Source organism: Peromyscus eremicus, chromosome 2 (assembly GCF_949786415.1).
Source record: "Peromyscus eremicus chromosome 2, PerEre_H2_v1, whole genome shotgun sequence".
NCBI lineage: Eukaryota > Metazoa > Chordata > Mammalia > Rodentia > Cricetidae > Peromyscus > Peromyscus eremicus.
Window position 1 is genome coordinate 160,929,175 of NC_081417.1, and position 15,476 is coordinate 160,944,650.

Sequence of the window (15,476 nt, forward strand, 5' to 3'; positions counted from 1 at the left end):
TTTTCTTCCAGAGGACCCAGGTTCAATTCCTAGCACCTACGTGGCAGCTCACAACTGTGTGTATAACTCCAGTTCTGGGGGATCTGACACCCTCACACAGACATACATACAGGCAAAACACCAATTTACATAAAATAAGAATAAATAATTCTTTTAAAAATGTTAAAAAAAAAAAAAAAAAAGGGTGGGGGACTGAAGAGATGGCTCAGCAGTTAAGGGCACTGGCTGCGCTTTCAGAGGTCCTGAGTTCAATTCCCAGCAACCATATGGTGGCTCACAGCCATCTGAACCATCTGTAGTGAGATCTGGTGCCCTCTTCTGGCCTGCAGGCATACATGCAGGCAGAACACTGTATATAATAAATAATCTTTAAGAAAAAGTTAAAAAAAAAAAATAGCTCCCCATCCCCCTGGGGTGGTGGCACATTCCTTTAATCCCAGCACTCTGGAGGCAGAGGCAGATGGATCTCTTGAGTTCAAGGCCAGCCTGGTCTACAGAGTGAGTTTCAGGACAGCCAGGGCTACACAGAGAAACCCTGTCTTGAAAAACAAAAAAGCAAAAACCAAAACAACAAAAAAGAATGGCTTCCTCAACCTTGCTCCTTCTCACTTATTCTGATGCCTCCTTTTTGCTTTAGAACAGCATTCTCCTGCCTCACATCTGCCCCCTGGACTGCAGGGAAGGTGAGCTGCACCCTGAGAATATATCTGTAGAGTGCTCCAGGAATGCCTGGGCCCTGGCCAGTTCACAAGTGAGGAGGAAATGGCCAAGGATGCCAGAAGACGTTATTTGTTAGGCTGTTAGGCTGATGTGATTTCAAACTGAAACCAAATCCCCATCCAGTTGACATTTCCTTCTCCGGGGGCAACCGAAGCTCCTGGTTGGTCACTCTCCAGTGTGCTTCCAATTCAGATTGTCCCCATTATTATTATTCATTCTTTCTGAGACAAGGTCTTGCTATGTTGCCCAGGCTAGCCTTGAGCTAATGTTAATTCTCCTGCCTCAGCTTCCTGAGAGCTGGGATTACAGATGTGAGCCACTGTGTTTGGATTTGTACCCATCATTCTTTTTTAAATTATTGTTGTGGGTTGGAGAAATGATGTAGCAGTTGAGAGCACTTGCTGCTCTTCCAGAGGACCTGAGTTCAATTTTCAGCACCTACATTGGGTGGTTCACAACCATCTATAACAGCTCTAGGGGATCTGACACCCACTTCTGGCCTTCAGAGATACCTGCACGCATGTGGGATACACTCATACAGACACATAAGTACAAATAAATCCTTAAATTATTGTGCGTGTACACACATCCATGCATAAATAGCTTTATATCAGCTATATGTGTGTAGTCATTTGTAGGGAAACTTGCTAAGTCTAACTCCCTCTGCTTAGCAGCCACCAACTGCCACTACCCCCTTCAGCTAGGGGTGGGGATCATCACCCCTGCCCACGTCTCCCCTTGGCTGCGGCGCTGACTGGCTTGATCTTGTGATGCAGGTCTGGCAGGTACCTGAGGCTGCTGTGTGTCCCAGCATGTCTGGACGACATTGCTTTGTCCAGTCTTCCTCAACCCCGGGTCTTACAGCCTCTCCCTGCCTCGTCTGTGATGCTCCTTGGGCATTTGGGAGAAGGACTATGATGCAGCTGTTCCAAGTTTGGCTAATTTTGGCCAGACACTAATTTTTTGTGCTTTGATTATTTAGGAGCTTCTGAGAAAAACTCAGATTCTGAAAGTACTCAAGTGAAGGTTCTAAAGCTACCTTCCTAGTCTGGGACTCCGTGTGCATGTTTGTGCACCGCTAAACCTCACGTTACCATGACGGTGTGTGTGTAGCCACCCTGGTGGCTTCTCACCCTGGTGTCAGGCAGGATTGGTTTTACTTGGTGGAGGAGTGACTTTGAAGGTGGGTGGCATCAGAAGTGTTTGCACATACTGCTTAGCATGTGCTGGGTGCCAGCTGTGCAGTCACCTGGCTGGGCCGCATGGCTCTGGCATGTTTCCAGGCTCTTTGTCTCCCTGTAGTCAGCTGAAGCATCACTGCTGTGACATCTGTCCATTTTACAGGTGAAGAGTCGAAGGAATGATTGATTAATCCAGTTAAGTCATTGATTGGCAACTTGTCCTAGATACCCAGAGCTCAGAGCTGGGGCCAGACCTGATCTCTTAAGAGTCTTCACTTGCTGTAAGAAGGCTTGGCAGCTCTCAGCCTGAGCATGCTGGTCTGGGACCTTACTCAACAGGAGTGAGGCACAGACAGTGTTAGACACAGAGGCATGCACCCATTACCTGTCACCTGAGAAGGGACATGTTATTAGTGACATGGGTATCTGGGATGTGGCCAGTGCTGCCGGGGCAGCTTGTGGTAGTACCAAACTGGCTTGTTGAGAGCCCTGAGGTTTTGTGTAGCCTGAGTGGCTAGCTGCCCGCAGAAAGTACAAAGTCTCTCCTCTGGAAGAATGAGCTAGTGTTTCTATTCTCCTGGCCCTGAGAGCTCTCAGCTCCCAGCTCACAACCTGGGGTCCTTGGTACTACCTTGCACCTTGTGAGGATCTCCCCACTCGTGGGCAAGCGAGAAAAACAGTGGGCCTGTGAGTATTTAGTCTAGAGATCTTTTTTTTTTTTTTTTTTTTTTTGGTTTTTCGAGACAGGGTTTCTCTGTGTAGCTTTGGTGCCTGTGCTGGATCTTGCTCTGTAGACCAGGCTGGCCTCAAACTCACAGAGATCTGCCTGCTTCTGCCTCCCAAGTGCTGGGTTAAAAGTGTGTGCCACCACCGCCCAGCAGTCTAGAGATCTTGAAGCTGTGGCCTATACCTCATTTTCAGAACAGCTGCAGCTACCCTCTGCTCTGAGCCTTCTGATAAGTTCTGCTCTGAGATTTGCTCCTGGAGCTCAGTCTGCCTCTTGTGCTTGCTCAGCTCAGCTGTAATCAGAGCTCTGGCCCATGTGGCCTGACTCATAGACTCTGAGGGACTTCAGCAGCTCAGCCACCTCTTTGCCTAGTGGTCTTGGGAAAACTGCTGCTGTGAGTCCTTTGAGGACAGGTGGGCTTCTCCCTATGGGCACCTGTGGCCTCAGGAAGGGAAAGTGCTCTGCTTGCCTTCTATCCTCTAGAAAGAGGACTGTGAAGCCCTTCCGTGCCTGTCAGATTAGCCTTGATGGACACACTATATTGAGGGAGAGCCAAGATGTGTGGGAAGTTCTTGTCCTTCCTGTGGGAGCCAGCCAGTCTGCTGGGGCTCTTGCTTCTCTCCCCAGGGGTCACTGTCATAGTAGTGTCCTCTTGAAGAGGCTTATCTCATTTCTCTTACCTGCTGTAGGATCATGCGGCCAGATGATGCCAACGTGGCTGGCAATGTTCATGGAGGGACCATTTTGAAGATGATTGAGGAGGCAGGGGTCATCATCAGCACCCGGCACTGTAATAGCCAGAATGGGGTAAGTGCCTGGGCCCTTGTTCTTATATACTGGGATTACCCATAAGATTCTGGACTCCATAGCGCTATAACAAGTGCGGGGGTCTGGAAAGCAGATCACGTGGAGGCCAGATCTGCAGCATACTTGCCTTGCCTACTAGGTCTAGGTCTCTGGAGGCTCTGGCATGGTGAGCCCTGCTTGGGGCCCCAGGGAATAAGGTTTGGCTTTGGCTTCAGTGTGGAGGGTGGGAAATCAGCAGAGACAAAGCAGCTAGACAGCTGAAGGGCCCTCTCACCACGCTGGATCCTTCATGAGCTGTGGCTCGCACAAGGCCCTGTCTTGAGCCCTGCTAGCTCCTTGGTGGTGGTCAGAAATATGGATGCCTGAGTGGATGTGCTATCATATTTAAGAACTGATGTGTGGGTGACAGGCTGCCTGAGTCCCTTTCTGTCCGAATGAACTCTGGTGCTTGTGGGCAAGGGCTTGGCTTTCTGTGCTCCAGCTGTGTTTCTGCATAGTGCTGGGGCCAGTGTGTCACCTACTTAGGAACTGTGCAGTGGGAGGTGTCTCTGCAGCTATTTGGGGGCCTGTAGGACAGGCTCTCTGGGTTTAGAACCTCAGGGTCTCTGTAGGTTGTCATAAAATGACAGCCAGAAGGACCTCACATTTTTTCTGAAGGCCAGCCAGTGACAGATAATCTGCCTTGATAGCTGCATGTTGTGATAGGTGCAGATGTGGGCCTGCAGAGAGAGTCTGCAATGCACAGAGGTGGGCCTGCAGAGAGTCTACAGTGCACAGAGGTGAGCCTGCAGGTAGTCTGCAGTGCACAGAGGTGGGCCTGCAGAGAGTCTGCAGTGCACAGAGGTGGGCCTGCAGAGAGTCTACAGTGCACAGAGGTGGGCCTATAGAGAGTCTACAGTGCACAGAGGTGGGCCTGCAGGTAGTCTGCAGTGCACAGAGGTGGGCCTGCAGGTAGTCTGCAGTGCACAGAGGTGGGCCTTCAGAGAGTCTGCAGTGCACAGAGGTGGGCCTGCAGAGAGTCTGCAGTGCACAGAGGTGGGCCTGCAGAGAGTCTGCAGTGCACAGAGGTGGGCCTGCAGAGAGTCTGCAGTGCACAGAGGTGGGCCTGCAGAGAGTCTGCAGTGCACAGAGGTGGGCCTGCAGAGAGTCTGCAGTGCACAGAGGTGGGCCTGCAGAGAGTCTGCAGTGCACAGAGGTGGGCCTGCAGGTAGTCTGCAGTGCCCAGAGGTGGGCCTGCACGTAGTCTGCAGTGCCAGAGGTGGGCCTGCAGGTAGTCTGCAGTGCCCAGAGGTGGGCCTGCAGAGAGTCTGCAGTGCACAGAGGTGGGCCTGCAGAGAGTCTGCAGTGCACAGAGGTGGGCCTGCAGAGAGTCTGCAGTGCACAGAGGTGGGCCTGCAGAGTCTACAGTGCACAGAGGTGGGCCTGCAGGTAGTCTGCAGTGCACAGAGGTGGGCCTGCAGGTAGTCTGCAGTGCACAGAGGTGGGCCTGCAGAGAGTCTACAGTGCACAGAGGTGGGCCTCTAGAGAGTCTACAGTGCACAGAGGTGGGCCTGCAGAGAGTCTGCAGTGCACAGAGGTGGGCCTGCAGAGAGTCTGCAGTGCACAGAGGTGGGCCTCTAGAGAGTCTGCAGTGCACAGAGGTGGGCCTCTAGAGAGTCTGCAGTGCACAGAGGTGGGCCTGCAGGTAGTCTGCAGTGCACAGAGGTGGGCCTGCAGAGAGTCTGCAGTGCACAGAGGTGGGCCTGCAGGTAGTCTGCAGTGCACAGAGGTGGGCCTGCCGGGGATGGGGTGGGGGTGGGGCTGTCTGCACAGCCTCTGTGGATTGTGGGTCTCAGCTAGTGCCCTGGGCAGAGAGGAGGAAGACCCCACCTCACTTAAAGAAAAGTGGGTAGATATACAGGACCCCTCTATTAGCTGATGTGAACACAGGGTCTATTCAGGCCAGGGAACCCAGAGAGGCACCATGTATTTTGACCTGGCCAAGCTGGCGAGCTGGAACAAGAGACGTGCTGGCCTGCCTGTGCCTGTGCAGCCTGCCATAACAAGACACAGATGCCTCATGCTGCACTTTGTTTATTGTACTCCATATATATTGTCCTTTCTTCAAATGAAGGCCTGTGGCAAACTTGCATTGAATAAATCCATTGATGCTATTTTAGCAGGAATGTCCTGGTGTAGGTATGTGTCTGTGGCACATTTGATAATTCTTCAGTTGTTCACATTCTTTGATAACCACATCTGCTATGAGGATTTATGCGCAGTGGTCCCCCCACCCCCACCTTGCTACCAAGCACCCAGTACTGATGAAACCCTAGTGTTTTGTTGCTGTGTTTAAGATTTTTAAATTTTAAAAAAGTATATATGTGTGCCTATGTCTTGATATGTATACATGAGTGCAGGTACCATGGAGGGCAGAAGAGAGTGTCAGGTGCCCTGGAGCTGGAGTCGTAGGCAGTTGTGAGCTGCCTAACATGAGTTCTGGGAACAGGATTCTGGTCTTCTGTATAAGCAGAACATGCTCCTAACCATCTCTCCAGCCCCAGTACCCGGATCTTGTGTACCCGGGTCTTAGGCAAGTGAGTGATACTGCAATTCTGATCAGTTATTACTATGGTAATTGTTTTAGGGTGTGGGGAACTGTTCTCATCTAGGTCAGTCCTGCTGCTTCCCTTTTCTCTCTCCCTCTGTGGGTCTCTTCATTCCTTGAGACACAACATGATTGAACCTAATTCTATAGTCACCTCTCAGTACTCAGTCAAAGGGAAGAGTTACATGACTCTGACTTTAGTAATGTTTTGTTTTTTGAGATAGGGTCTTACGTAGAGCTTGGGCTGGCCTGAACTTCCCATGTAGCCAGTGATGAATTTGAACTTTCAGTATTTTTTACAGTTATTTATTGGCGAGGGGAAGTGTGTACTGTGGACAACTTGGAGGAGTGAGTTCTCTTTCTTCACTGTGTAGTTCCAGAGAATGAACTTAGGTCACTGGGTTTGTTAGCAAGCATCTCTACTGGCTAAGGCCTCTTGCTGGCCTGACTTTGAACTTCTGATCTTCCTGTCTTCACTTTCTAAGTGTTGGGATTGTGGGTATGCATCTGGAGGCTCTGGCACAGTGAACCCTGCTTGGGGCCCCAGGGAATAAGGTTTGGCTTTGGCCTCAGTGTGCAGGGTGGGAAATCAGCAGAGACAAAGCTGCTAGACAGCTGAAGGGCCCTCTCACCACGCTGGATCCTTCATGAGGTGTGGCTCGCACAGGGCCCCCCGTCTTGAGCCTGTGGTCAGGTGAGCCCTAGCCTCAGGTCAGAATAATGGTGCCTGTCTGGGGGTTCCCTGTCCTGAATAGACCCTGTGTTCACATTAGCCCACAGCGGGGTCCTGTGTATCTACCCACTTCCTTTAAGAGAGGTGGGGTCTTCTTCCTCTCTGCCCAGGCACTAGTTGGATGTAGGTATGTATCACCATGTCTGGTGTATGTGGTGCTGAGTACTAACCCCAGGGCCTCATGCATGCTGGGCAAACACCCTACCAGTTCCCCTACATGGTTTTTTGTTTGTTTGTTTGTTTTTTTGAGACAGGGTTTCTCTGTGTAGTCCTTGCTGTCCTGAAACTCGCTCTGTAGACCAGTGTGACCTTGAACTCAGAGATCCGCCTGCCTCTGCCTCTGCCTCCAGAGTGCTGGGATGAAAGGTGTGCGTCACCACCACCCAGCTTCCAGTGACTTTCCTTAGACATCAAACATTAGAAATGGGGAAGCTTTATGAGGAGGGAGCATCAAAAGCTGAGATAGACTAAGGCCGAGCCAAGCTGTGAGCTAGAGGAAGGATTCTTGGCAGGCTTTAGAACTATTGTTCCAGTGAACATGGGATGGTAAGAAAGACAGCAGCTTGATGGGTGATGCGCAGGGAATTTCCTGGTCTGGAGATGAGATCAAGCCAGCCACAGAAGTCCCTTCAGCCAAAGCATTGTCCAGAGCCAGGCCTGCCCCTGACTCTCTTTAGTTCCCTCCAGGTTGAGGGAGTAGAGTCAGCAGAGGCGACTGCAGAAGGGCAGTTGGAGGCTGCTGTGAGGCCTAAGAGGAGGCATTGCTGCGACGTAGGTGTGCAGGTGAAGCAACAGGGGTGCCCCTGGTGACGCCTCATCGAGTCACCCAGAGGGTCTAGAGCAGGGTTCTCAATCTGTAGGTCTTGCTTCTTTCAGGGGTCGAATGATCCTTTTACAGGGCTTGCCTAAGACCATTGGAAAACACAGATACTTACATTATAGTTCATAACAGTAGCAAAATTACAGTTATGAAGTAGCAATGAAAATAATTTGGTTATTTTTAAAAATAAAATAATTGGGGGTTGGGGATCACCACAACGTAAGAATAATTGGGGTCACCACAACATGAGAAACTGTATTAAAGGGTTACAGCATTAGGAAGATTGAGAGCCACTGGTCTAGAGACCTCTGGTAGCAAGTGGCCCCAGCAGACAGCAGACTTAACGGTGTAGATGAAATAGCCTTCTACTGGACAATGGCATCTGGGACTTTCACAGCTGGAAGAGGAGAAGCCAGTGCATGACTTCAAAGTGTTACAGCACGGGTGGCCTCTCCTGTGAGGGCTGAGGCAGCTGGTGACTTTAAGGGGAAGCCAGTACTCCCTGACCTTTCCAGAACCCCAGGGCTCCTAAGAATGAGTGTTCTAAGTCCATTCTGCCTGTGTTCTCTGAAGGCAGCAAAGCTTGGGTGACCACACACCTGTTTCCTGAGTGGACTGCTAAATACTGTAAGCGTACTGTGGAGACCTGCTGCTTTCAGAAAGAGATTTAAAACAACCCTGGCCTACCATCTTAGCTACCTGTGAGGCTGAAGCAGGGGTGAGTTCAAGGCCAGCCTAGATAACTCCGTGACATACCATCTCAAAATAAAAATGAAAAAGAAGACCTGGGCTATAATGTAGTGGTAGAGTGTTTACTTAGAATGTGAGAGGTCCTAGGTTCGATGCTCAATACTGCACAAAACAAACAAAACTGCTTTTCACTGACCATGTACCTGGCCACCCAGGAGCTCTGATGAGTGTGACTGCTACATCTGCTGACGGGACAGCCGTTCTGCAGCCTGTGGGTCAAGGGGTATTTCCAGCTCTCAGGTGCCATCTGAGAAGCATATTTCAGTGTCTGTATCTGCCACAGTGATTTGTCTGATGGATCTGGACACTATAAACTGGAAAATTGGAGAAGACTGAGTCTTCATTGTTGGTGGGACGAGGGTACAGCATTGGAGTGAACAGGGGTCTGGAAGCGATGGAATTCAGCCATCTTGGATGACTTAGGGATAGAGACTTCTGTGGAGGAAGAGCCTGTACGTGTGATATGAACAGCAGGAGAAACTGAGTTGGAAGTAGCATCTGAGGATGCCACTTCAGGGCCACATTTAAGGCGGAGGAGTTGACCCTGTGGATGCACAAAGCCAGTGAATGTCTCCATGAGTGGGATTCTCCTGGTGAGGACACCAGGAACAGGCCTGTATCACCATGAGTTTGGATGTCACAGAAACTGAGCAGCATGATGGCAATTTTGGGCGGTTGAGCCCAGTCTTGAAACTTTTGCTGTGAATGTTATTTGATTAGAGAAGGGCGGTTCTACCTCAAGCTTCATTGTCATACTTGAAGAAAGTCTTTGGTACTTACCATCCTGGCTAGCCAGCAGCCATCCACATGGAGGCAAGACCCATCGATAAGTTAGAACTTGCTGAAGGCTTAGGTAATGGCTAACAGATTTTCAATGCAGTACCAGACTTTTGAACCAGGGTCTTGCTGTGTAAGTGTTCCTGGAGTAAAGCTAGTTTTGGCATCATACTGTCACACACTTGGTAGGCTACTGCAGTGTGAGCAGTTTCTCACAGAAAGTCTCCGGGTTACTTGCCTATATTTGCTTGGTTATGGTGTCCTGGCACCTGCCATGTCTGATAGGCTACATAAACCCAGGACAGCCGGTGAGCAGCAGAAGCTGACCTCGCACTGGCAAATTGTCTGGGGAGGGCCTGCTCCCTGGATCATTGTTGGTGTCTTCTCATGGTTGAGTCCATGTGAGACCTCTGTTTGTCTGAAGAGCACTTGCCTCGTTTGAAGGCTGTGCTCACAGGCCTCATGACCCAGTCACTGCCCAGAGGCTCTACTTCCTGGTCCTATCACTTCAGCAGGTAGAGTTTACACGCACGAATTTTGGGGCTCACCGACACTCAGACCACAGCACAGCATTCAGTCTGATCAGGGAGCCACGTGTCTCAGTGGAAAGGCAGGAGCTTGGGTGTGAAGAATGAACCACACCAGCCACAATGTGTTTGGGGTGGGACTACCCTGTGAAGCTGGCTGCCTTCTGTAGGAAGGTACTGCCCTTGGAGCTTGGTGCATCAGGGTGCCCTCTGGTGGCTGTAGGTGTGATGTGACAATCTCAGAGGCTGCCCTTTCTGTAGAGAAGCTTTAAAAGCAGTGTGCATCTCAGGAAGGCTTGACAAGAGAGTGGACTTGGGAAGGAGAAGCTCCCCGGGCTTGGGGATGAAGGAAGAGGAGGACTTGGGAGGACAAGTGGGCAATGATGCCAGTAAAAATTATAGCACTCAGGCTAGGCATGGTGGCACATGTCTTTACTACTAGCACTCAGGTGGATCTCCATGAGTTCAAGGCCAGTCTGGTCTACATAGTAAGTTCCAGGGCAGCCAAGGCCCTGTTTCAAAAAAAAAAAAAATTGTAGGAATAACGACCGTCATCCAGTAAGAAGCGCTTTAGCTCATGTGATCCTTATCTCACTCCTAAGAAGTGTGGTGGTGACATTGTCACTGCTGCTGTCTTTGAGGGGCTGTGTCATAGAGAGGTATGGGCCACCTAAGGAGTCAGGTGGCAAGTCTGGTCCATGGAGCTTGAGTCCCTGCTTCCTCGAGATCCAAATCTGAAGCTCTGTTTGGATATTGTTTTCTCATGCCATAGACACTGGCCATAGGTAAATACTGGCCTGAACAACCTGATTAGTAGTGACACTTCCTGCCCTGGGACTGCTGGGACAGCCTCTTGGCAGAGTGCCTTTTTAGTCATTGCCCACCTTTTGTGGTGTCTATACCCAGAATAGTAGCCAGAGTCCCTTTAGATGTGACTGGAGTACACCATTCACTAGGCAGCAGGCACTAGCTCTGGAGTCTAAGCCCAGTCCACCGTGTCTCCCTGCTCTGGACCTTATTTCCTGTGGCTCTTTCTCCTAGCCTGCTCTGGGTATGCTCCTGCCTCAGGGCCTTTGTTGTGCTCTCCTCCCCTGTCTGAGCTCCTCTTCCCTAGACACCTGCAGGGTTTTTTCCCTCTGTGGACAGGGCTGCTGGGGACAGGGAGGGAGCAGGGGCTGCAGACCGGACGCTGTTTCCTTTGGCCTAGAAGCAACCAGGAGACTCCTGAGGTCCGTCCTGGGGACAGCATAGGTGGAGGTCTGTGTTTTCCTCCTGCTTCAGGGCTTCAGTTAGCACCCTCCTTCACTGAGGAGACTGTCCTTGCTGAGAGCTTGAGGGAAGATTCAAAAGGGAGGCCAGCCTCTGTGCCTCCCTCCCCAGGGGCACTTGGTCTGCCTTTGACTCCAGCTCTCCTGATTTTGCTTCTGGCCTTGGGTCTCCCTCAGGACTGCTATCCTTGATGCTCTGGTCTGTCCCTCCCAACCTTCTTTCTCCCAGATTGTCATCTGGGTTTCAGTCTAGTGTCCCCTCATCTGACCTTGTCTATGTGTTGCATCCCCACTGGGACTTCTGAACACCTAACTCTGGGTGTGCGGCCTCAGTTACTTATTTATCATCTTCCCTACTAGCCCCTGGGCCCCAGGACAGGCTCTCTGACCTGTCCCACCGGAGGTGGCCCTGAGGATGGGGCCTACCTGGCCTCCATGATTCAGGTGAGAAGTGGCCTTGGTATGCTAGGTAAGGAGTGGAGCAGTTGAGCTTCGAGGCTCCTGCCTGTCAGACATGAATATGTGTGCGAACTTGGGCCCATGTTTTGTCTGTGTTGAGATCTGAGTTAACCTTGTTCTCCAGTAATCCTACTAACAGTGCATGGGTAGTTCCACGAGGTAGTATTGTCATATTCAAAGTGGTGCCTTCGCTTTCCTGGCTCAGCCTAGCCTTTGCCTTTCCAGCTTCTGCCAGTAGGTGGTGCCCCAGTCATGAGAATGACTTGAGGGCACACTAACTCCTCCCTGGTCCTTTTTCATTTTGCATAAGTAGGCAGTGTAGTGGGTGGGAGGGCATGACACCCTGCAGATCCAAGTCGGGGAGTCCAGGGTGGGAAAACATACACCCTCTAGAACTTTCTGTTTAATGCCCAGTCTCAGTTGCTTTGCTGAGATCTGTCTGTTTGTGTGTGTTGTCTCCAGCCTGTTCATGTGAGAATTACCTGGGAAAGCGTTGAGCAAGGTTCTTGGTCATGTTTCCAAAGAGGTGGGTCATAGGAAGGAGGCATGCAGCTGACTCCTCTCCTCATCTGCCAGGGAGCAGGTGAGTTCTCAGGCAGGTAGGAGACGGCAGGTCGGAGAGGCAGGGCTGGGGAGATGGCTCAGCAGGTAAGAGCACTTGCTGTGCAAACTGGAGGATCTGAATTTGGATCCCCAGCCCCCACATAAAGCTGGGCCTGGCTACATGCGCCTCTAATCCCAGTGCTGGTAGGGGATGCAGAGTAGGGATGCTGGCGCTTGCTGACCACCAGCCTGCTCCAAAAACAGTGAGTTCCAGGTTTGGTGAGATAGCCTGTCTTGAGGTATAAGTTGGAGAACCATGTGCTTCCGGACTTGGATACTGAAACCCTGACTAGGGGCATCGGGAATGAAGAAAGGACAGACACACAGACACATGTACAGGAAAGCTAGGGTCAGGTGGGGACGTGCTCACTCTGATGGAAGGCACCTCTCCTCCCCACAGCATGTTATTAGGTATAGCACAGGGGGAGTGGAGTGGCTAGATAATCTCTGGAAGAGATCTCTGTTGGTGAGCAGTCTCAGGCATGAACATCTGCGAGAAGGAGGAGGAAGCTGTAGTTGTTAGTCTTTGCACACACTGATCACTCACTCACACTTGGACTCTGGAGGGAAGCTTTGTCATCCCTCCTGAACCTCTGCTGGCTTTGCCACTCTTGTAAGGCTGAGGAATGCAGTAGTCGTCGACGTGGCCGTACCCTTGACAACACTACTGTTCTCTCAGGGCTTTAGTCATTCAGGGGCTCCTCCGTTCCCTACAGTGGAGACTGATAGAGGACGCCATGCCTTCCTCTGGCCTACCCATGTGTGCACACGTTCCTAAAGCGTCTATACACACATGGGGGGTACAGCAAGGGCCGGAACTCTTCCCTGCCTGCTGGGCAGCCGTTGGCAGCTGTCCTTCCGTCGTGGCTCTTGGCGAGGGCTATTGTGAGGATTGGCTGAGAGCTGACACCAGAGCTGCTTATGTCCTCGTTAGCCTAGTGGCTGCCTGGTGCTGCCTCCTGAGACAGCTGCTTGTTCCAGTGGGCGGTCACAGAGTGCCAAGGACTCTGGAAAGTGGTGGCTCACACAGTGCCACTGCGGGGCACCAAAGCGTCTCGCCACTGCGTTAGCACGCGTGGAAGACAAGCTGATCCAGTAAGCGCACTCTGAGGTGCCTGTGGCCATGTGGCTCACTCTAGCCTTTTGAAGAGGTCTTGGGAATGTATATGAAAATACTGACTCTGGAAGTGCAGACCATGTTGGATGTGAGAGGTTGTCCACACAATATTGCTTATACTATACCACAACTGAAGTTGGCACATGTCTAACAAAAGATAGAGAGTCCTATTCTGTCTGAGCATTAAAACACTTGTGCAGGGCATCCTGGGAACAGGTTGAGGAAGTCCTTCCAGTACTGCCATGGACTCAGTTCATCCTATAAGGTGAGGGTTGTGGAAGGCCAAGCTCTTCAGGTGACTGGGTCTTCAGCTTTCGTGAAGGGCTCAGCCACCCTATTAATTGATTAATTAATTAATTAATCTGTCTATTTATTTATTTAGTCTTTTTGAGACGGGTCTTGTTTTGTACTCTAAGTAGACCTCAGATTACCTGTGTAGCCCAGGCTTGCCTTAAAACCCTCCCTTCCCTGCCAAGTCTTCCTGTCTTACTTAGTGCTGGGACTGGAGGTGTGTGCCAGCAGGCCCTGCTCAATGGCCTTATGTTAAGAGACAGTAGTGTCTTCTTGGTCTTTCAGCTATGAACCCGGAAGAAGGGCTTCATCAGACTTGAGTACACCTGTATCCTTATCTTGAACTTACAGTCTGAGAAATGGAGAGATGAGTTTCTGTTGTTTATAGCCCACCCAGCTTATTTTCTGTTTCAGCAGCACTAACAGACTAAGAAAAAGCCTGTAGGACTGTCCAAATGAGACTGTGAGGGATGGCCTTTTTGGGGTGAAGGGCAGTTAGTCAGCATGCTTGCATTACTATCTGGGCCTCACCATGGGGTTGAGACTGTGTCCCCAGGGCTCCCAGGTGACTCAGGGACAAGATGACTGGAGGCCACCTGGTGCCAGATGCTCTTTTAATAATTTTGAATCATGAGACTGGGTTATCTGTTTAAAGGTTGGGTGAGGGGAGGAATGAGTGTGTGTGTGTGTGTGTGTGTGTGTGTGTGTGTGAGAGAGAGAGAGAGAGAGAGAGAGTGTCAGTCTGTTAGTGTCTAGTGCCCTGGGGATGCCATTTCCCTAGGTGGCCTCTCCTGTCCCCATGCGCCCTGTGGGCTGGCCCTCCTGGCAGCCACATTTGGCAAATGGATAACGTAGTGACAGTAGGCAGGTTATTCTCCCTGTGGAGTGAGGAAGATCAGAATGTGAAGGTGTATCTAGGAAGTGCACAGCCACCCAAGACTCAAGCATGCTCAGGAAGAGACAAGGCAGCAAAGCCCTGTCCTGAGGAAGATGCCCGGAAAGACCCAGATGGTAACTGCTTCTCTCAGGAAGGGAGTGATGTTGCCCGTCTCCACCTCTCTGTGTGCTTTTTTGATATTCCTTTGGAAGCAGTACGTGTTACTATAGAAAAATAAGAAGAAATGACCCTGTAAGTGTATGACCCCAGTTCAGTCAGTGGCCCCTCTGAGGTGTTTGCTGCTGTTTCTCCACACTTAGGCTAGTGCCGTCAATCAGCCACATTATTTCACAGTGAGGAACCGAACAGTCAGTTTTGAGGGAGGGGCTCTATGGTAGGGACTTGCTGGCCTGGGCTGATGGCTTTCTGTGGTCTTTGCAGGAGCGCTGTGTGGCCGCCCTGGCCCGGGTGGAGCGCACTGACTTCCTGTCGCCCATGTGCATCGGTGAAGTGGCTCACGTCAGTGCAGAGATCACCTACACTTCCAAGCATTCTGTGGAGGTCCAGGTCCACGTGATGTCGGAGAACATCCTCACAGGTAACTCCCAGGAGCTTCTCACCAGGCCACCTTGGCTCAGTGTCAATGTTCTGCTTTGCTCTTTGTTGCTGTGATGAAACATGAACCAAAACTAACTTGGGGAAGAAAGCCTTTGTTTCAGCTTAGCGATCACCTGGGGGAAGCCATGCCAGGAATTTAAGGTAAGAGCCTGGAGGGAGGAGCTAAAGCAGAGATGGTGGAGGAACGCTGTTTACCAGCTCCCCATCTCTGGCTTGCACAGCTACCCTTCTTACACAGCCCAGGCCTACCGTCTACATCAATTAGCTGCTAAGAAAATGGCTCCAAGGCATGGCTACAGGCCAGGCTGATCTGGGTAATTCTTTAGGTGAGGTTTCATCTTCCCAGGTGACTCTAGGTTTGTGTCAGGTTGACAGCTGAAGCTGACTGACACACAGCTTGCTCATTCTTGGAGGGCTGGCCATGCCCAGGGGCTGGCTACATCTCTGTGTGACCTCTTTGCTCCTCATGCACCTGTGGGCAGATTTTTCTTTACCCATGTTTTTGCAGTTTGCAAATGGAGCACTGGTGGGTTACAAAGTATACCTGAGTTCCTCTCCAGCCGGAACAGGATTCCTAGCCTGCTCCCCTCCTTCTTGAGACCAGCTAGTCCATG

At 51.0% G+C, this 15,476-nt stretch overlaps 1 protein-coding gene across 2 annotated transcripts in view; it reads left to right on the forward strand.

Moving 5' to 3' along the window:
- The window catches only part of Acot7 (acyl-CoA thioesterase 7), a 97,133-nt gene that overhangs the window by 26,333 nt on the left and 55,324 nt on the right, over positions 1–15,476 (forward strand). For both annotated transcript variants that reach the window (XM_059255466.1, XM_059255465.1), the window contains exons 2-3: positions 3,318–3,435; positions 14,686–14,842. In XM_059255466.1, coding sequence (XP_059111449.1) covers positions 3,318–3,435; positions 14,686–14,842 — 275 coding nt within the window. The remainder of the gene's footprint in view (positions 1–3,317; positions 3,436–14,685; positions 14,843–15,476) is intronic.